This window comes from Cinclus cinclus, chromosome 4, assembly GCF_963662255.1.
Source record: "Cinclus cinclus chromosome 4, bCinCin1.1, whole genome shotgun sequence".
Lineage (NCBI taxonomy): Eukaryota > Metazoa > Chordata > Aves > Passeriformes > Cinclidae > Cinclus > Cinclus cinclus.
In genome coordinates this window covers 33357317-33380391 of record NC_085049.1, presented here as the reverse complement: position 1 = coordinate 33380391, position 23075 = coordinate 33357317, and the positions used below count along the sequence as shown (strand labels likewise).

The window sequence follows — 23075 nt, the reverse complement described above, 5'->3', positions numbered from 1 at the left end:
ACAGCTTAAATAGCACAATTAAGAATTTAGAAGCAATTTAGACTGATGGCTGTACTTTGTCCATACATCAAACTGTCCTCTGATGCCCTGACCACATGACCAGTATCTTAGGTTTTGTATCATTCCCGATCTCCTACTGATGTCTATGTGCTGCATTTTTCCACCCAGGAGTGTGCAGACTCCTTTTCTAAAGTGGTTTTATGGCCCCTACCAAATCTGTGGGGAACTGAATATCTCATAGTCTTTTAACATGTTATTTGTGACAGTCTTTGGGGTCATTGGGGAACTATTATCCCACATTTGGAGATGGAACTTATTAGATTCCTTAAAGAGTACTGTAATGATATAAAATACAGTTTATTTGCTTTAAGACATAGCTGCAGCACAAAGACACGTTACTCCATCTGTTTATTCCATTAATCCTATTAATCCTTTAGTCTCTCTTCAATGGCTTTGCATGTCTTTTGATGTAGACAATGTCTTTATCTATGTCTTAGTGCTTGATGGCTAATAATAGTCACTGTTTCCCATCTGACAGAGTAGCAAACTGAAGTTTCTTGGGAGAATGCCCCTCCTTGTGACAGGTCTCCAGACTTATTTTGCACACACAAGTTTCAGTTCAATCTAGTAAATTTGGATGTTGAACTGAACTGGCCTGAACCTCTGTATCTTCAGAGGTTCATCTATCACTGAATAATGCAGTTGGACAGAGGGAGACAGTTGAATAGAGGTAAATATGCCAACTGTTCATTTATTCCTGCCATATTATGAAATTTGATAGAGTGGAGCTAATCCGTCTACTCACAATTTATTCCCTAGCAATAAGATACAGTTTCACTATTTCATGAGCTCACTCTTTGACTAATTTTATTAGAAGCCTTTCCATAGCATCATTTTTAATCACTTTTCATTCAGTTTTAGTTATGTGTAAAATAGTAGAAAAAGATGGACTAAAGAGACATGAAAGGATTTAATGAGAAACTCGGATCAGCTTAAGCAGAACCATATCAAGTTCAGTCAGTGAGCCTACAAAGACCAACAGAAAAGTGTTCTAAATTAGCTCTTTTGCATGAAGTTTTATTCTGTCATGTCTAAAGTGCAGTCAAAAGGAGTAAGACAGCCCTGGCAGCACCATGAGGGAAGGCCTGGAGGAGGTGGCTGGGTGACCTCTCAGGTTGATGGGCAGTGCTGTCCAAGAGACCACAGGGTCAGTGCTGACAGGTGGAGAGGTCTCACACCTTCTTTACCAAGGACACTCAGTGGAGTTCATCTCATCCACTAGTCCTCAGCCATGCATGGGTTCTGGATGTCAAAAATATGCAGGATTTTGGCTACATATTGGTTGTATGCAACACTAAAAGTAATTCCTGTGATCTTAGTTGTATTTCTCTTGATATTTAGTTTAAAACATTGATCCTTTGTTAGACTGATAGGGGAAGTCTTCAGTGATTTGGGCTAGGTACAATTTCAGAAATGACTAGTGAAGCAGAAATTGCCTGTTTTTCAGAGTTAAACCCACCACTCCCATTGATTGTTAGGGGTTTTTATATAAATGCAAGGACTTTTTTACTGAGTGGCTGACTGTAGAGCCTGTATACAGGCATCCTGGGTGGGAGTTTCCAAAGCATTCAATTCATTGTCTACTTCCACAAAGAAGTAGACAATGATAAGTCTACTTCCACCAAAAATTATGATTTTAGCCACAGATGTGAATGAACAGTTGGATTATTCCATAAAAATTCTGAGAATCCTTCCTTTCTATTTAAAAGTGCTTTCTTGAGCTGATAGGTAGCAGCAGGTGTAAATGTTAAAAGTAACTTTATTTTTGTTACAGTTCTCTGTCACTGCTAAGCACCAACTGTTAAAATGAACACAGATCGACATTTTTCCTCTACTGGTATGACTTCTCCCAGGAAAGTCAAGGGCTTCTAACCTTCTTTCCTTTTGCTGAAGTTTCAGAGTAATCATTTTTCATTAAAGTGGTGAAAAAGGTACACCAGCAACTAAAAATCAATTAATAGTTAAGTTAGATTCATTAATCTGAAGCATCACTGCATCTACAATGGTCTTTGCTGTACAACATTCATCCCATGACATCAGCTGCATGAGTATGGGTCAGCTTTATAATGCTTTGTTCCATCTCTCTCTCTGTCTTCACCTGCGAAATTTTAAAACTGGTTATGATTTTTTTTTTTACTATTTATGTATGCCTGAGTAAAACTATGTATGTATATGTATATGCATAAGTATATAATTGACAGGAAATATAATGTGGTTGTTGAAAGGTGAACTAAAGAAACAAAATTCTTATTAAATTAGGCACCCAAACTATAAATAAATTAAATACCACGAACTAATAGCCCCAAATATTTTGAAGGTAATAATTGAGAAAACTCAGTAACAGGCTTGAAAATTTGTTTCATCTTTGAAAGACTAAAACATTATGTAGAATCAGGTTCACTACAGTGTGATCTGAAAGAGTCAAGGAAATTGTCATTTCACATAGTAGATGGACTCTAGAAATTTTCACTAAGTATCAGCTAATGTTGATTAAAAGCTATGTAGATGTACAGAAGAAAGCTTTATTCCTCTTTTGTTTGCTCGGGTCCAGAAAAATCTTCCATAAAGATAAAAGAAAGTTTACTAGTGAAAAGCCACACCAATCTTGCAGTCAATCCGAAATGTGTGCTTAAGTACATAATGCAAGGGGATTTTTCTTTTGATTCTAATCCAAAAGTTACTAGGGTTTTGTTATGTCTCCCTTCTAAAAATTGAGGTTTGCAGGAAGAACTGACACAGAGCAACAACTATCATTTAAGCTTACATGTCTGGCTCTCATCTTTGTCATGAATGATCATTTGTAAACATACTTAAGATCACAAAATGTTTCATCTTTGAGCAAGGCAAGAAGGATGTCATGTCACCACAGCACCTGAAGAAAACAACAGAAAATATACATGCATTTAGAAAAACCCTCAGTGTGCCATTTATGGAGCTGCAGTAAATCTGAAGCTGCCATAGATTCATTTTGTATATTATATTAAATATGTCAGTGATGGTAAAGGATTGGTACAAAGGTCAAAATGAAACAAATAAGTCTTGTTCGGTGATTCATTATCTCTCATGACTTGACAGTTTAGATGTGAATTAGAAATTAAATGCAAGCAATGTCCTTTACTTTGAAAAAAACAACAAAGTCAAAAGAAATCACTTACACAGTTCCCTTCATGTTGATTGTAATTAGCAAAAAACAAGCCACACAAAATCGTTGTTATAGTTATTGCCCAAGAAATGTGATTAAAATAAGATTTTGTTTGCTTAAACACATACCCTGGGCAGAATGAATGAGAAAATCCCAGTTATTTTATGGCACTGTGTTGAGGGCAATGGCAGCACATTCAGGAATTTGGGGCTCTCCTGTGAAGTCCTGTGCAAATTGTTTTACTGCAAGGTAGGAACTTTCTGATGTTAATGTTAGTTGAAGTTATACTGTCAAAGAGCTGTACAGTGTGTCCAGACCCAGAGATTCCAAAATACAGTATGATAACAGAAGATACTGTCCCATTCATTTCATCATAACAGCTTCCTCTAGTTAGAGATTAAACAGAGAACAGGACAACCCACACATAATCACTATTTTGTTGCTTATTTATACACAGATATTACTATAAACCTTTGAAGTCACTGGGAAGGTTTTTTATTTTAATTTTTTTAGCCACTGTGGACTTCAGTGAGATCAGAATAATTGTGAGACAACTATTTCATTTTGCCTTTTAATTGCATAATTAAGAATCACCAGTATTTACAAAATTCCAAGATGTGTTCATATTGCTATCCATATCAGTGGCACAGATTTTATTAACTGTCTGCACCTTGACTCTATTAGGACTTTTCTTTTGCTCATCGGTGCAATTTAGGCACACCATCATAGATATAGACATACTATCATAATTTCATGGTATCAGTGAATGATAATATGTAATGGTTGTGAAATTGATTTTAGTTTTAGAAAATGGATTTTTTTTTTCCTTTAAGCACCTGTATCTCCTGAAGCTAATTTGGGACATTTCATCACAGAAATTGATCCCATATGACTACGAATAGGTATACAAAATTTCTAAGGGCAAATAGGTAGAGATTATACAATATGTAGAGACCACATGATGTTACATGAAAGATATGTATGTTTGCCTTAATAAATTTTCTCAAATCTTTAGCAACTGTAGTATCTTGTATGCTTACTTTGGATTGGGATAATTTATTGCAAAATCTTTGCATGGAAAAAGGATTCTAAATTTCATATTAAACTATATATTGAAGAGCTAAGGATGAGCTAAGGATGAGCTAATTGCAGAATCATCCCAAATAACTTTTTTTTACTCTAGAAGAGGATTTCAAGGTGATGTGGATGGGCATAGTGCTGTCATTTTCACAGATTCTATTTTAATTCAGGACTGTGGTTCCAAAATTCGCCCAGAAGAGTCCTGTGGCTTGCAGCCTCTCTCTCATGAATACCTCTCAGCAATTTCACAGACAATGCTTAAGACCTGTGAAGCTGGAGACATAAAAGGTTTGTACTTTAGCCCCCTTTTTTTCTGAAAATTAACTCATGCACGTCATCAAAGAAAAACTAGAAACAGTCTTTGCTACAGACATGCACTAACCTACTCACAATAAATTGAACTAATCACTCGTAACAGTTACTGATTTTAAAAATCAGATAAATTTGTTTATGTGAGAATTTTTTGTTTAATAATTTTCTAATTGGTGATCCACCACTGCATGTGTTATTGTCATGTAATCTTTAAAATTAATTGAAATATTCCATCAAAACCACTTAAAACAAAAATGCTATACCTTACATAGAATGGATTTTCTATTCAAAATAAAAATTAACTTTATAAAAGGAACACAACCCTTCTATCCATTTGAACTTTATATCTCCACTGCTATATTAGAAACACAAAACTAGCTTTTAATTTTGCATATATTTATACCCTGAAACACAAGATGGACCAATCAAACATTATATGATAACCAATACAATAAAGGCATGCCTTTGGTTTATTGAGAATTCAGATTACAACAGATTTTGTCAAGTAGGTACTCTTGTAAAAGTCACGGTTTCGTGAAGATTTATTCAAGTGTACTTTAACTGCTCAGGTATGGGGTCTTGTTCATATTTAAGTTGCTGTTCATGTTTAAGTTGCTGTATTAGACAGTAAGTAATTTTGTTCCATTCTTTATTAGAGAAATGAAAAATAAATCAACAGTCCCTTATGGTCTACTGACACAACTGTTTTCTTTATCTTACCATAAAGAGGAGCAGCCTCTCACAGCAGTAAATTTGCACAAACTCGTTGAATAATCAATAAAAAGTAACAGGAATGTGGGAGCTGCCTGAATGCATCGCTTCATGTGAAACAGAGGCAAACAATAAATTTGTCTTATATGGAGGGAATGCACAAAAGAGACACAGTTGTTCCTAGTAGTGTGTTAAAACCACACAAGTTGTGCATCATCCTATGCAACAATATCAGGACATAGAGGTCAAAACTAGAAAGCCCAAACCAAATCCACTGAATCTCTTCCTGGGCAGACAATCTCCTTCTGATATACAACATGCTCCTTTTGGATACTGAATCTGGCTAAGTAATGTATGGTGAATGTAGTATATTATTGTGAATAATATGCACAAAGTTCAAATAACCTTCAGGCGATGTATACTCAAAGGACAAGTATATTAAATAGGGAAGAACAATTTGTGCTTATAAAGTGAATATTGCCAAAAGGTGTCTAATGAGCCTAGAACAGGGGTCTGCAGTATCTGGCAACAAGTGTCTGTATAGTTGTAATGTATGTGTCAAGTTCCAACTGGAACTTGAAAGCATGGCTTTGTGTGGGAAATCATTCCAAATTTGTAGCAGCCAAATTATAGACCAATCCTGGCAATGAAGAATGGCAAATGGAAAATTCCCTGCTAAAGTAGCAGTATTTCTTAAGTAAGTTAAATTTTCACAGAAGCCAAGCAATGTCATGTCCCCTCAGAAGACAACTCAATAATTCTGCAGAAGTAAGTAAGTGTCATACACTGTCCTGGTGCCTTGTATAGAGGCTGAGGTGGAGCAGCAGAGAAAAAGGTATAACCTTACTTCTTCTGGCATTAATGGTAAAATTTAGAAGGCTGCTTTATAGTTCAGTAGAACCAGGATTTCATTACTCATTTCTAATCCTTTGATGTAGAGCAGAGACAAAAATTCAGGGTCCAACCAAAGACAGAAGTGTCTTCCTCCTCTCATAGTCACCATGGCACTGTTCTTTAGAGGAAGCTCAACACCTTACCAAATAAACACTTAATTTATACAATTTCTCTCCCCCTCTCTGTCCCTCTTAGAATCAATAAATTCAAATTGGAATATACAACAGAGGAAGTTTCTTTCCTTCATGTTTACATCATGGAATGAAATTAAGATTTTTTCTACCAAAAAATTTTTTTTCTTTCAGAAGTTCTCCTTTGATTCACATCCAGGTTGAACCAGGCTATCATATAAAAAATAGCTCTTTGTTCAATATTGTTGCATTACCAGTAATACAGCAGTCAGCAAACGTCAACCATGTGTTTGGCTTCTCAGAGGGAAAGACAGAAAGAAAACTGGAAGAGTCCATGAGAACCTGACATGTGCTAAATTCCTGCAGGTGAATCAGGTTACCGCAGTCTGTAGAAATGTGGTTTGTAGCAATAACAAAATCTGGTGTGTAAGATATCACAGATTCACTTCTAATTTTCTGTTGCTGTGACCACATGTGTTTTAATTATATCTCACTTTCCATTCTTCCTACAAGAGTATCCAGTTTAAAATAATTCTGTGTGATCCCTCTCTGCATTCAACAGCTATCTGGATTTGGGTCCAGCAGAGATATAAATTGATGTCCAACAAAATTAATGTGTCCTTTGGTTACAAGGAGTAAATCTCAGCTTGGAAATAAGTCACTAGGCCTAAGGCTATTTATTCTGTAGAAAATAATGTCTTTTTAAAATAGTTTTTACTTTTGATTTTTCATAAATACAGTTTGAACAAAAAAAAAAATTTCCACAGCCTATTCAAAGAGAAAAATCTTTCGAAAGCTCTTAGGGTACCAAATAAACACCAAATACAATAGTAAACTAGTCAGAAATCAAATTAGCCTCAGTGTAGCGTAAATATTTTGATTTTGAATTATCAAGCTAAAATACTATTTTTTCTTTATATGGATGATTGTTTGGCACTATATAAAAACCTTTATTTTAAATTTGAAAGCAAAATATGTTTAATTGCGGCTATGACGATGTAAAAGGACAAATAAAAAAAAAGAGACTGAAAGAAAAAGTAAAGCTACCAAGTGTACAGCCGTTATTGGTTAAAACTTTCCATTTTAGGCTGATATTTTTTAAATGGAAAGTAAACAGTCCTAACTAATTATTTTGAAAGTGTATTTCTTTTCATGCCATTTTATGAGAGGAGTTTTAGGGAGTACTGGCAATGTTTAATCTCATGTTTTAAGCAGATTTATGTACGCAACTGATAGCTACTCTAATGAGCCCAAAACCCAGCTTTCACTCTTCCTGTGGAAACCTCCTACTTACAGGTTTTCATAAAAGTTTGATTATGCCAATTTTTAATTTGTGAAGAAACTAACAGTGTATCTCTCTCGCTCTCATTCACTTAATTGTTTGTAAGCTTGCCCTTGCCTGGTAGAGCCTGAAGCATAACAAAATATTGCCTGATTGAAATGGTGCTGAATTATGTGTTGATAAATTATATAATTGAGGAAAGAGCAATTTAACGTTGCTGTGGAATATAAACCTGATTTCCAAATTAATCTTGTTTGTAATTTTTCACTGTTGTCTTCTTTTTTATGAGATTAATTTTGTCTTTTAACATAATCTTATTTTTTAAGGTTAGGAATGCATTGACCAACTGCTGGGAAATTGCAACAGGGAAAGTTCATAACAGCTTGATTTAAACTGCATAAATTTACATGTATCATAAAAAAAATTATGTAAATATAAAACCAGGCATTATCCTGTTAGCAATTAATGCTAGTGCTTCCTAAAAATATGAATTTATCTCCATATATCCGTGAGCTCAAGTCTTTTTACATTTGGCTTTACAGGCCTTTAGCATGTGACAAAAATCGATCTATTTTTAATATACCTAGGGAGCTATTGAACATAAAAAAAACTATTTAAAATAAGCTCTTCAAAGTTACTTGTCACTTTTAGTTGCCAAAGTTTAAATTTCTTTTGTTCAGATATTTTGGCTCCTCAATGTTCATTTTATATAGTTCTACTTTTCTAGTTTATTACTTTAAACCAAATCAGGTCATAAAAGTATGGGATGTTTAAAAGAAAATTCCATAAAATGAGGGATCTCATATGTTTTAGGCATTGCCAGAACTTTTATATATTTGGGTTGAAAGAATAATTACAACATCAGGAAAAAAAATACTGAGTTTTTATATAATTTTAAAATATTTTCACTTCCTGAAACAGCTCTCAGATCATTTATTAAGACCTCTACAGTAGTGGCAGGGGGTCAGTCCAGACTTCAAAACAACTGACCATTGTGTCCCTGCTCTATTACTCAAAAGGTACAAAGCAGTAAAAGGTGTTTGCATGGCACCTATTGGTGGGTTACTGGAGACCTAGCACTTTTCAATCTCCTCATGAGACTGATGTGAAGCTGGCAATGACCATTTAGTCATGGATTGCGAAGTGGGAGCCAACAGCAAGATCCACAAGTGGCAATAGAAATCTCGGAGGATCAAAGTATTCCTGGCCCCAGTGATGGCCAGGAGACCACAGCCTGGAACAAGGGACCTCAAAGCCAGTGGAGGGTCAGCATGAGTAAGGGACTCACAACAGCCAGCACTGGGAGGCTACAGTAAGAGAAATTGTCTAAATTCAGCCTCTGGTGTGCCAGCTGTGAAGGGTGTTCATTTGGAAGAGAACTCCCTGCTCCAGAACCTGATTATCCACTTTGTAAAATAAAAATAAATAAATAAATAAAATAAAAATTCAGATAAAAATTCAATTTAACCCTTTGATAAAAATTCTACATAGAATCTCTCTTAGGAACCAAAGTTCGGATCTCTCTTTTCACACAAAAATTACCAGGTTACAAGCATGCTATTTTCCTGTCCTAATGAATTTTGAACTTTAAAGTGGTCCTTAACTGAGTGGGGAATATTCCCTTAACAGCTGCATGATTAGGATGCAGAAAATGCAAATTTGAAAGTCGTCTAAGCAAAACGTATGGGGTATCTCTATCTTCCCACTCGCACCCTCCCACTATGGTCCCAAGCATCCCTCCTTCGCTCCCTCTGTCCACACTGTGAGCTTGCCCAGCACAGCCTCCACGAGGGACCCACACCCATGGGAACCAGGGAAGCTGGGTTATGCTCACTAAACCACAGTGTGCTCAAAGCCAATGTCCAGGGTTTTGTTTAGGTTCAGTCTGCTATAATTTTCTCCAAATCATCTACAAGTGCATCTGAAGGTGGTGTGAGTATGTTCTGCACAGGGCAGAAATTGGGGCTGCTGTGCAGGGTACACAGAAACATGGTTGTGGCACTGTGGGATGTATTTGTGGCACTGTGGGATGTATTTGTCTCTTAGATGTAACAGTGCAGGCTCCCACGCAAAAAAAAATATTGATGATTTTATTTAGAAGGACTTCTATATCTGCTAAGACGACTCACCCTGCTCACTTACCAAAACACAGTTACTTGGACTTTTGCCTAAGTGCAAGCACAGGCTGCCTCCCTGGAAATTCCCTTGCTCCTGAGGTAGCATCTGACTCTCCCAAGGCCGCTGGGACCCTCCAGGGTTTCTTTGCTCAGCCTCCCCCTCAGTCCATGGCCAGGTGAAATGTCAATAAGCAGCCTTGGGGTTTTTGCTATGGCTTCCTGTGCAGCAGCAATCCATCAGTCACAGCTGGCTGCTGAGCTGCTGCCTGGTAGCAGTGGTGGGGACAGACTCTTGGGCCAGGTCTGATCTCCAAGCGTTTGATTTCAAGGCTGTTTTCTAGGCTGTGGTGAGAAATCCCTCTGTGGCAGAAAGGCACGATAGTATTCGCACAAAGACCTTAGGCCTATGCCCTCTTCTTTGTGTAATGCCTTTAATAAGAGCAAAAGTACATTTTGCTGGCAGTTGCACAGGCACTGGGAGATACTGTCAGCCCTGCGTACTTATAAGAGCTAGAAAAAGTGTTTTGTTCATTTGAATACAAAGGCAGCTCCAAAGTTTTCTGTCTTCCTTCAGAAATTAAATCCCTCAAGCTTCCAGTAGGGATTAGGAATGGAACAGTTTTAGAAAATCAAACTAACAAAGCCATTTAACCTTAGATAAGGGATTACTAAAACCCACTGATTTTCAGTAATATCACTTTGTGCTCCTAAATTTCAAAATCATGTTTTTAAATAAGATCAGGCTATAATAAATTGCATATGTTAATCATTTCACCTTACTGTCATCTTCTGAAATGTATTTGCCTAGTCTGGGACAGACCTGTGAATTCTCACAAATTAAAAGAAAATAAGTGTTTTGGAAGTAAAGTCTTAATCTTGCTTAATTTTTATATCAATTGCTCTCAACCATACACCCAACCTTTAGATGTTTCATTGTAGATAACAATTAATATTCAGACATGTCTGAATGTGAATATTTTATTTTTGCATTCAACCTTCTCACCCACTTTCTCTTTCTCATATCCCTTCTGTTGAGAAAGGACAAGCTGCTACAAGAAAGGCAACACGACTGAGAAATGAACCCACAAATGGCTGTGAAATTTGAGCATTCGCAGCTCTTTCAGGGAAAGGAGAAAACTCCCAACCTAGCTAAATGAAAAGGGCATATCACAGTGAAAGGAAATAGTCTCTTCAAAGGGTTGGAGGGCATTTAATTTAGGGGAAACTCCCTTATGAGGTTTTTTTTTCCATACATGTGTAAAATATGCAAAAATATCTTGCTTCCTGTGTAGTAAAATACTCAGAAGAATACAGAGGAGGTGCTGAAATTCATTGCTGTTTTCCAGGGCAGTGGATTGTCCCTTGCCTCAGCTGCTCTGACAACAGGACCTGTGACTGGAGAGAAATAACCTGGCAGCCCCACGGCTGCCGATACTCTGTGCTGGCCAAGCCAGAACTCCAGCGCTGCGTGGAGGGCAGAAGGGTATGTACCAGTCTTTAATTAATTCCTTTTTACCTGCGTATTCAGTGTCCTGAAGCTTTCAAGTATTTTTAAGATTGATATGTGACAAAAATACCTTTTCAACTAGAGAAATATTTGTGTGAAAAGTCCACGGGGATGAAAACCAACCTTTGTCCTAATTTAGCGCCGTATGCAGACACAGTTGTCTGCTGCTGTTGCACAAAGGATCTTGGGTCACACCACTGGAGTTTCAAGACCTATGGTGTATGTGATTACCAGTCAGACCTGCAGTGAGTACACAAGGACAGCAAATGGAGGATGTATTTACATTGTTGTCACAGTTTTGTCTCACATGCAATTTGGTTTTCTTCTGCTGCATACCTAATGCATGGCATTGCTTGTGCAGACTAATCTTACCAAGTCTTCTTGCACATTCTTTTCTTTTAGTGAAGCTTCTAAAGTGATTGCTTGGAATACAAGGTCTCCTTAATAAGCATGCTATGACTGTTATACTTTGAGAGAGAGCTCTGATCTGAGGCTCAGGTACCTTACTGAGGATACAAGTATCCAGAAAGTAAGTAATTAATTATTATAAAGCTCTATAAATTGTATTGTCTAGGTAAGAAAATAGTTACTATAACCAGCATTTTGATAAAATCCAAGAGCATTTCCATATAGACAAATACAAAAATAATAGTCTTTTAATTAACATTTTCTCCTTAATTTCTGATAAATTTCTTCTCCTGCACAAAGTACTTTATTGCCATTTTTCTTTATTTCTGCCAGTTATTTTCTCTGTTACTATAGAGCTGCAGGTTACTCCTAGAATATTTTTCTAAAATAATATTGCTTTTTATGACAGATAAAGTTGATTTGCTCTTGTACAAAACAAGTTCTTCTGGATTGACCACAGAAAAAAATATTCAAGAATCAGATTGCTTTGCTTTGGTCTTTAATTTCCATGGACATCAGGCTGCTTTGTCAAGCAACCACCCTTTGGTCAGGCAATTGAAGGACAGCAGAGGAACAATATGCCATTATGGAAGTGGATTGCCAGGGTATAGCTGAAAGGATTTGCTGGCATTTCCACATCCCAAATCTGACTGCTCATATTCATGAGTGTCAAAAACAGAATAGCATTTGTAAAGGGTCTGTTTAAACCAAGTAAATGAAATAAGAGTCTGTGAAGCTTAATTTCTTAATTCAAATTCTGTGATGTTCTAACTCTCTGAGGTCACTGTGTCAGATGACAACCAGATCCTAAATCAGCTATATTAACACCTTGAGAAAAATCTCTGTAACTAATAGCGCTTGTTTGCCATTGTGTGTCTTTTTCAGAAGTCTCCTGACACTGTCTGATAACCTTTGCTGCTCTGTAGAAATCTGCTGAATTACCTCTTACCTTTACACAGATATATATTGAATTGCTTTATTCTTTTAAAGTCATCACTCTAAAGCATGTTCCCCTTTTGGTATATTTCTCCTATCTCTTTCTTTCAGGTATTATTTTTGTCATAACTTTGTAGTGATTCTAGTTTTGTCTGAAATTTTGCAGTAGCATTTTTGCTTCTTTTACCAAATAAATGTAGACCCTGGATCAACTCCCTTATGTCAATACAACTTAAGAACTAAGAGAGGCTTTCTTCCTACCAAAGTCAGATGAATAAAAATAGTTCTCTTCTTGGCTGATAAGATCCTGATTCTGCCTTTGATAACTCAAGCTTTGGAATTACTTTACACTGCTCAAGCAATGTAGTAGAAAAAGATTTTTTTTCATTTGGTTGCTGAAAAATACTTTTGTCAGTGTTACAGAGGTTTAGGTAATCTGGACCATTTATAAAGGCACTATTGAGTAGTAGGAAGATATAATTCTTGTGAAAAAATGCATGTTCATTTTAAAAGATATTTTCATTACCATCTATAAATATTTATCTATTCTCAACTGTGATTTTAGTTTTGATTTATTATATACCTTGTCTTTAAGTACTACAGAGAGCACTGACATCTCAAACTGAAGATACCATAGTTACCATAACAAAATAGGCAGAAGGTTTCAATGCTGGAAACAAAAGCAGATGTCAAAAAAAAGCATGAATGAGAATCAAAAGGGCAGAAGTCATCAACCCAAGTGAGGACATCGAGGTGATCTGGAATGCTGTTTGATTTACATTGCTGTTTGCTGATGTTAACTAAGAAAAGAACTCATTCATGTGTCCTCTCAAAATGGGCTCAACTAGTCTGTGTGACCCTTTATTCAGGGGTTTTGAATATTCAGCTTGTGTAACTTTGGTCTCTGGAGCTCAAAATCCCTTAGACAGGACATCTTTGCTGTTGGTGAAGGCAGAGGAATTGTGTGCACCCTCGGCAAGTTTGCCAACAACACCAAGCTTGTGGTGCCATTGACACGCTGGAGGGAAGGGATGCCATCCAGGGAGACCTTGACAGGCTTGAGAGGTGGTCCTCTGTGAACCTCATGAAGGTCACCAAGCTCTAATGCAAGGCTCTACACCTGTGTCAGGGAAATCCCAATCACAAATACAGGCTGGGCAGAGAATGGGCTGAAAGCAGCCCTGGTGAGAAGGACTTGGGGGTGTTTGTGGACAAAAAACTCAACATGCCAGCCAGCAGTGTGTGCTCACAGCACAGAAAGCCAACCATGCCTTGGGCTGCATCAGAAGCAGTGTGGGCAGTAGGCTGAAGGAAGTTATTTTCTCCCTCTGCTGAGACCCTGCCTTGATTACTGTGTCCAGCCCTGGGGACCTCAGCAAAAGAAAATTGCTGACTGTTGGAATGAGTTCATAGGAGGGCCCATGAGTGGATCACTGGGCTGGGGCACCTCTCCTATGAAGACAGGCTCTGGGAGTTTGGGCTGCTTAGTCTGGAGAAGAGAAGGCTCTGGAGAGACTTTAGAGCAGCCTTCCAGTATCTGCAGGGGATCTAGTAGAGAGATAGAGAGGGACCTCTAACAAGGGCATGTAGTGATAGGACAAGGGGGAATGGCCTTGAGCTGAGAGTAGGTTTAGATATCAGGACGAAATTCTTTAAGGATTGTGAGGCTCTGGCAGAGGCTGCCCAGAGAAGTTGTGAACTTGCCATCCTTAGATCCAGGCTCGAGGGGGCTCTGAGCAACCTGGACTACTGGAAGGTTCCCTGCACATGTCAGGGGGCTGGAACTAGATGATCTTTAAGGTCCTTTCCAACCATTTCCAACCTTTCTAAACCATTCCATGATTCTATGATCATGAAGACATAAACAGCATAAGTCTGTGATTACATCTTTTAATTTAAATAGGAAGTGTTAATCTCCTGATTAACATTGTCAGATTTCAGCTTTGTTAGCTGGAGGCTGTTTTCATGTGCTTCTCTCTTAGTTTTATAAGGGAGGAAAAAAAAGATGAAAAAAGGCCTAATTATATTTCTACTTTTAATGAATGTGAAGGGAAACATGCAGTGATTAACCAGTGCTGTACAGTGATCCTGATTTGTGTTCACTTCAGCAAGTGAATGCTCTTTTTGACTGAAGTGCAGCACATGGAAGAACAACTGTGTTTTTAAGTGCAGCCTTTCTATTTTTCTCGTGTTTCATATAAAAATGATAAAAGGCAGCAGATACTGCTTGGTCGCTAATTTCTTGTGTTAATTTTATTCATGGTCATCCAAACAGAGCACTTCTTTCCTACCTGCATCACAATCAAGCCTTCAAAAATGTTTTCTAATTTGCTTTCTAACTCCAGGCTGCTTTTATTTCTTATATTAAAATCAGTTTGTTTTCCAAAGATCATCTGAGCTTGATAATCCTCCTCTGTAACTGAAATCCATTTCCCTGGCTATGAGTTCCAATTGTTTTCACATCACCATTAACTGCTATATTAGTTTGTGTGCGTATAAAACTGTTTGAACTAAGTTGTTTCGGTGTGTTTGGTTTAACCTGACAGGTTGAACACCACACAGTCGTTCACTCACTTGCCCATGGGGATGAGGGAGACAATCAGAAAATAGGTAATACCTGTGGATTCAGAAAAATATGGTTTAGTAGAATGGAAGATGAAGGGAAAACAGTAATAATAATAATAATAATAGTAATAATAAATACACAAAGTAGTGCACAATGTAATTTCTCAAAACCTATTGACCAGTGCCCATCCCATCCCGGAGCAGCAGCTGCTGCCCTCAACTATTTCCTCCTAGTTTTATGGTTCAGCATGATGCTATATGGTTTGGAATATCCATCCCTCTGGCCAGTTGGGGTCAGCTGTCCTGGCTGTGTCCCCTCACAGCTTTTTGTGCGATCATCCTCTCTGGCAGGGAAGAATGAGAAGCTGAAAAGTCCCTGACTTAGTGTAAGGGCTGCTCAGAAACAACAAAACCATCAGTGGGTTATCAACATTATTCTTATCCTGAATCCAAACCACAACACTATACCAACTACTAGGAAGAAAATTAATTCTATTCCACCCAAAACCAGGACACTTGGTTTCATAAAAACATATGACCACCTGTAGTGAAACAGTAACACCCAAGCTGATGGAGACATGAGAAAATATGTACATGACCAGAAACAGTTTTATGAGGCCTTATTTTGCTTTATGATGTGTTATCAAGAATAGTTAGTCACATGTTTGTATTTCATACATACTAAACAGGAATATTTTGAAGTGCTAAGGTTAAGGTGGGGATGGCTGAATAGATTTTCTTTCAGCACATTTTTAATATCAGCGTATTAGTGATATTAGTATTTGAATATCAGTGTATTAATATCATTAATACACTTTTTTTCTCTTCCACTTTAAGGGTAATGAGATGCTGACTCTCTCATTCATAGGGAACTCTATATATGTGTCCTAATTGAATCAAATAAATTGTTCATCATAATAAAATATTATACATCATAGTAAAATATATTTATCTTCTGTTGGTTCAACAAAACTCCCTATAGCTATGATTAATAACTTTACTGTAAGACATACTCAGATGTATTAAGATAATACTTTGACTTTTGTACAAGACTGATTTTGTACTTTTAAACATGGACAAAGGAAAATGGGTTCTAACAGGTTATTATTTATCCAATTAGCAGTATATAGAAAGTTGGCCTCCATAGCATAAGAGATGTATATTTTGCTTATCATTGAGAAATACTAACCAGAGTTTAGTCTTATAATAAAATACCATTGAGTCATGTGTAATTAAGAACAGGAAATATGAAAAGGCAATATTTGCTGAAGTACTTAAAATTCAGCTGTTAAAACAGGAATTTTAACTTATGATTTCTTAATAACATTTTAGAGTTAAGTAGTGTTTTGAACTTACAGGTGTCTAAATTTCCCAAGTGTGGTTAATTTTTAATGATAGGTCTGGTTAAGAAGTGAATTCCACTATGCTTACACAATCCTTCAAAGCCTTTAAGCTATAATGGGATTTTTCACACAAAAAAATTGCAACAGAAGACAGTGAAAACATCCGTCTGTGTGGAAGTGTTGTTCTTTGTCTGGTAAAATTATAACCTTATGTTTGTCTGATCATTTAGTCATCCTGCACATAACTGCCCCGTCAACTTGAACAGTACATGACTAAGTCTTGTGTCAGACTTGCAAAAAAAATGAGATATGGCTTACTCTGCACACCTAAGCCATCATGTTCCTCATTATTATCATAGAGATAAATACAGAATCATCCCTGCAGCCTTTTGTTCGAAACGTATTAAATACTACATGGCACTTCCAACTAAAATGAGTTCATCTAACTGTATAGAAATAAATGTGGTTTTAGTTACCATACATTCAATTACATTGGGAGATTATTTTAATTCATCAGAACTCTTGGGTTAGTTGAAGGACACAAGTTTTCTTCCTCAGCCTAAACACCACTTATTTTGTGTTTGAGTCCTCCAAGTATTCACTAAAAATGAAGCTGACTTGCAAAAGGTGGACTTTGAAAGATGCTTTCTGATGGCCTGAATATGGTAACAAAATGTATTTGGTCAGCTCTGTACAAGGGCAGTTTGAAAAGAGGGTAGGATTACCTACAGATTTCCTCTTCACCCACGTCATTTCTTTTTCTTTTGATGAGAATAAAAATAAGAATTTGTTTTTTTTCTCAGGATGTACACATCTCACATCATGGTTGAACCAATGGTTAGAAGCAGATGGATGCAGACAAAATCTTAATGAATGTATGCAGTGTGTGTGCAGATGTGCTGATGATGTGCTAAGCATCTGCCAGCCTGGAATGCATCAAATTACAAGAAATGCACACCTATCATTCTATCTAAGATCTTCTTCAGATTTATGAGAGAGCATTCCCTTCAAAATCCCAGCACACAGACTCTAGAGGATGCCTGCTGCTATTGTCCCATGGTGACTGCAGACTTTAGAGCTCTCTCTCAGAGCTAGAGGGCAGGTTTCACATATAGCAGTCCTAGTTTCATACCTTTCAAAAACCTGTGATTTCACCGTGGAAGACAGAGTTAAACAAATTTGACTGATGCCAGTGGTACAGTCCTGATGTGGCTCATACCTACTTGAACAATCAAAGACTTCATGACTGTAAGCTAATCTGGTTACTATAATTGACTGACGTCTTTAAGGATGGCCTCCCCTTTTGATCTGTCTTTCTGTACAACCACAAGTCCACTCGGCTCATTTCTTTGTTTCCCACTTGCAGCAAACCTTGACTATTCTCTTAGCAGACCTGTTTCTAAAAGTCTAGATTAATTTCCCTAGTGGCACAACCTGTATTCTTACCCACTGTGATGCTGCTATCTTTCTCATTCCTGATTTGGAAATGGGCTGAGTACAGTCTTACCAGTCTTGTGATGGAATTTGAAAAAGTATGTCAGGGCCTTAACAGTTGTCTGTTTCATCTAGTTATGCTAATTGCTCTAAAGGAATCTGCTCTGACTCTGACACCTATTTCACATTCTCAGAACGTCAGGACAACAATAATAGTCACATGCCAAGGCCCCCCTGATAGTTTCATAAGGTGCCCAGCATTATGGCATTTCCAGACTAGAGCTTCCACTTTAAGATATGATCATAAGTAACTTGTTTCTTCTGGTAGGGGTTTACTAAATGACTGCACATAGTGCCCTTCCATCTCCAGACCTGGCCAGAAAGGTACCCCAGGGCAGACTTGAAAATTCATTCATGGGTCCACTTTTTATGTGTATGTACCTATGTAGGTATAGAAAAATTGCAAAGCCCTAAAATGCTAAATCATGTAGTAGTTTAGATTGGGATGTGTGTATGTGTTTTGCTCTAATTAAAAAAAAAATAAATTGAAAAGAGGTCTTAATCTTTGATGCTCTGCAGTATTTGAGACTTAGGAAATGTTTGGCATGACTCCTCACACTTAAACTGCACAGTGTTGGCAAAAAAGACATCTGTGCCTCATGTTCATTGACATAGGCCATGGTCCTTTTCTTCTTTTTTTTTTTTCCATGGAAGTTGTTGTCCTGCTATTTGAAATCAGAAGTACATGAGATTACATCAAATACAGTTAGGAGAATACAACAATGAGAATTCTAGTCACACTAGAATGAGATAAAAATGTCCCGTCTGCCAGTTTCATGCAATTAATAGCTGAATATGCTTCTTTGCAATTCCCATGTGCTGTGATAACAAAATGGTGTAATATGATACTAGAAGAGAAGCAGTCTTGTGTGTTCTACTAACTGCTGTATGTGTGTAACTTGGTAGGGCCTGTTTGTTTTTCTGCTAATGATGTGTTGGGTTTTTACAGAAATGTTCTCACCCACATTACAAGCTCATGATGTCCTTGCCTGCAAATATCTGAGAACTGCTTTTTAAATAGATATGCATCAAGATACTACAGTGTTGTGCTTATGAAATGGAGATTAAAGAGACAGGGATATAGACAGGCTGGAGAAGCAAGAGATTTTGCAACCTAAAATAATTGTTGCTTAAAACCTCAAGTTAACCTACTTTAGAATTAGGACATATTCTACATATGGACTGTCTTCCTGATAGTATATAATTTTATGCATGTGTGTGTCTGTCAGAGAGGGAAAGAGAGAATATCCAACCAGTCCTTCCATGGATCCAAGGATCCTTGACTTGTTTGAGTCATGTCATGCTTGATTTAAAGAGGTTTCTTCTGACACAATGTGGAAAGCTGGGAAAGCTGTGTGTGAGAGAAATGCTTGTGTAATACAAGCACGAACAGCAGCTGTTTAAGAATTTCCTCTATGAAGTGGCTTTGAGAGGTCTGGGACAGGAGAAGAGTTCATTAGTTTTAGAGTCTATTTATTAGTTTATTAGAGTCTATTAGTTTTTACTTGTTTATTACCATATATAATCTATCAAGGGCTTCTCTGCAGCCCACAATGGGCAAGGCATGGGAAGTTGAAGACATTGTCATGCCTGTTCATGGCCCTAACATCAGATGAGGGTAGGCTTATCTGATATTCCTTCTCTTCTGTGGAAAGTATCGTTGGTACACTGTTGTGGCTTATTTTTAATCACAATAGGTTAATAGTGGAAAGTAGGATCAGTTTTCAAAACTGATATTCCTGAAGGGAATAGATTAATAGATAGACAAATATGTTAGATTAGTGTAGTCCAAAATGCCTCTACCACATAAAATCTCTTTAAAAAAACTTTGGAAATATATCCTTGAACATGTCATCTTGTGCAGTCTGAATTTTATTTGCATAATCAAATATTCAAGGTGGAAGTGGTAAAACATCAAACTCCAAATCAAATTAAGAAAAGAAACAAAAAAATCCCAAGTTACAGGATGCCAGCTGCCCTGAGTGCCAGAGGAGGTAGGAGAAGCTGAGTACTTCTGTGCAGAGAACAGGGCTGTTACTGTGTGATGGCTCTGTGGGGTTTCTTAATCCCAGCTTTTCATGTTTGCTTCTCTTTGTGGATTTCACAGTTTCATTGGCAAGCCACAGTGAACCTGGGTTCTCCTACTCTTTGGACTTGTTTTCTATTACCTGCTTCATCAGAAGGAAATGCTAGTCCTATCCACTTAAAATAGGGCAATAGCATTAAAATAAAATTGCCACAACACTTTAGGTTCTGTGGTCTTCCCATACAGAGATGTTCATTTTTTCAGAGGAATCTACAGAATGAGTAGGAGTAAACCCAAATTTAGCTTCTTCATTCATTTGCAAGTTCAGGGTAGTTCAGCAGAGAATGCTATGCTTAAAGTACTTCATCCTGGCAAGATTTCTAATTCACTTCAGGCCATGATGCTTTCTGGTGGTCACATCACACATGACAGGACTCTATTCAGATGATCCTCCACCCAAATAACCCCCTTTTCTTTCCTATTTGAACATGTAGAAAGACCATCTCTCTACAAATAAGGCAGGAGCTGCATCCTTCATGGGGTGTGTGGGTGTGCTACTTTGGTATAAATTCCAATGAATCCCGTTTATAGAAGACCAATACATGCTGTGTAGTAGGAGCAAACCACATGAAAATTTGTAGCAAAAAAAGCAGGAAGCTGCAAGCAATCATGAGAGCAGTTGTGTACCAGCAATTAGAAGTAAATATAAACATAAGCAAAAGAAATTATCACCAAGGATGAAAGATGCACAGATTAATTTTGCAGCTATAGCCATCTATAACCTGCTCTTTTTGTCTTTAAAATGCATAATGCAGCTTTTCTAGTAATCAAATCACACAGGTTTTGCTAAATTTAGTATTAAGATGCCAGGGTACTTGCAGTTTACAAAGATATGTCTGGAACATTACGAGAAGCATTTAAAAATCTCCCAATTAACTGTATTCTTTTCCTAGCTTTTGGTTTCTGGATTGTGCAACTTCTAAGTCATATCTTTTCCATCTGAAGATTCTTTTTATAGGTGACTCAACTAACAGAGGCATGATGTATTATTTAATTGAAAGAGTGAATAAGACTCTTCAGGAATGGCAGAAGACTCATGATGTTAAATGTTATCACAATATCAATGAGGGGAAAACATTTATCAGTTACTCCTACTACCCCCAGTTCTGGATGGATGCAAACCAGAGACCAACTTTTGAAAGAGCACTAGAACAGCTGCTGCAGAGGTACTGCACAAACTCTGTATCTATATCCCTTGTTTGTATTATCATTCTATTCACAAATGTGTTTAATACGTTTTACAATTAAAGTCAGTAAACAATAAAATATAACATGCACAGACCATATTGTGTGGTTAAAAAAATAGCTGAAAATTACATCAGGCATCTAATCAGGGTGCCAGATACAGTTCAGTGAAATGCAAAGCAATGTAGTTAAAATGTTTGCCATCTGTTTAAAGCAACATGTGTTGTTTTTCTTTTCTGGGTTTCAGATCACGTCCCCTGGAGAACACAGACCAGACTGTATTAATTGTAGGTGGTGTTCAGTGGCTTAATTCCAATCACCTGCAAATTATCCAAAAGGTGTTGAACAGGTAATATTATGTACTTGGTGTCATTCCAATTTTTGATATGATAAATTATGAGAAATGACCCAAAAAAAATTAATAGGAACTTTTCATTTGCTTTTTTCATAGGCATGTAGTTAAGTGACTTTGAAAAAAATAGAACATGCATTGTTTTTTGATGTGTCTGTTAACCAGAAAGTGTGTCCTTGCTTTTTTTATATTTTTTTAATTTGCAAAACAGGGAAAATCTATCAAATATCCTGGTAATTGTCAAATCCATAGGGATGGGCTTTCACCTTCCAGTGGATGGAATCCATTCTCTATCACAGGTAGGCTACAGTATGTCTGCTGAGCATATTCTAAGTGGATCAAAGGACAATTAATGTTTGTATTTGCTCATACTGCTTACTAATAGGGATTCAAACCAATTTCCTTATTTCATGGATTCTGCTGCAATCAGAGAGTTGTTAGAGATGCCATGCTTGGTCAGCTGTCCCAAGAACCAGAGGAAGCTCCACTATTAACCCTGCTGCCAAAAATGAGAGATTGTGCTGGGGATAAGCAGATTGCTCCTCATACTACATTGTGCATAGGCCCTCCCCGGGCTTCCTCCCTGTTACTGCTGGATCCAATTCACTTGTCTGGCTTGCACAATTCAATAAATCTATCTTAAACCACCTATGAAGCCAGAACATTACAGAGCAGCTGGATTGTACCAGTGAATCCAGCCTGTTATTTGCATGTTAATCAGATGTTACAGTTGTTTTAAATCATGTCCAAGACTCTCAGAGTAACAAGTGTTCTCATTTCAATGCACTGTGTAACTCACTCAATTCATTATTTTTATTTACAATATGGACAATGATTCTCTATTAAACACATATAAAATGCATGGATGAGAATCACTGCAAGGCAGAACGGGGTAAATGATGCCCACCAGTGCTGTGTGTCATGCTCCAGCCATTCCCAGGTGTTGAAAAGAGAAAATTACTACCTTTCACAGATTACATACAGCACTCCTTGTGTGCTGGGGACTAGTACCCACGTCTTCTTGCAACCATAACAAACTTCTGTATTCAGCATGTGACTTCCTGCTACTCTCACCCTTCTCTTTGCTACAGAGACTGCCCTGTCAAATTTTCCCATTATTTCTAAGTTAATACTGCCTATTTGCTTTATCTCTACGGAATGCCTTCTTATTGATTCAAACAATTTTCCGAATTTATCTGAAGGACCAAAATTGAATAAAGTAAGGAAATTGTTATCATCAACATGAAAAAACATTTTCATTGCCCTTGTCATAGTTTTCAGCAAAGTTCAATCCTAGGATGAAAAGCTTCAATCCAGGGTATGTGAGGCAAGGATAGAGTATTAAAGGCTTCCTAAGACTTTTTCTTATTTGATAAATTTAAAAAACTCCAGAAATCAGCTATAGTACATAACCAACATTCTTTTCCTTTCCAATATTGGAATCATATGCCAAATTACCCATGTGGTTTG

The 23075-nt window shown here is 37.2% G+C and overlaps 1 protein-coding gene across 1 annotated transcript in view; it reads left to right on the top strand.

The window, feature by feature from the left end:
• CPED1 (cadherin like and PC-esterase domain containing 1) overlaps nucleotides 1-23075 on the top strand; it is a 141720-nt gene that overhangs the window by 114066 nt on the left and 4579 nt on the right. The window contains exons 16-20 of the mRNA XM_062491067.1: nucleotides 4453-4570; nucleotides 11076-11212; nucleotides 21014-21234; nucleotides 21501-21602; nucleotides 21817-21904. Coding sequence (XP_062347051.1) covers nucleotides 4453-4570; nucleotides 11076-11212; nucleotides 21014-21234; nucleotides 21501-21602; nucleotides 21817-21904 — 666 coding nt within the window. The remainder of the gene's footprint in view (nucleotides 1-4452; nucleotides 4571-11075; nucleotides 11213-21013; nucleotides 21235-21500; nucleotides 21603-21816; nucleotides 21905-23075) is intronic.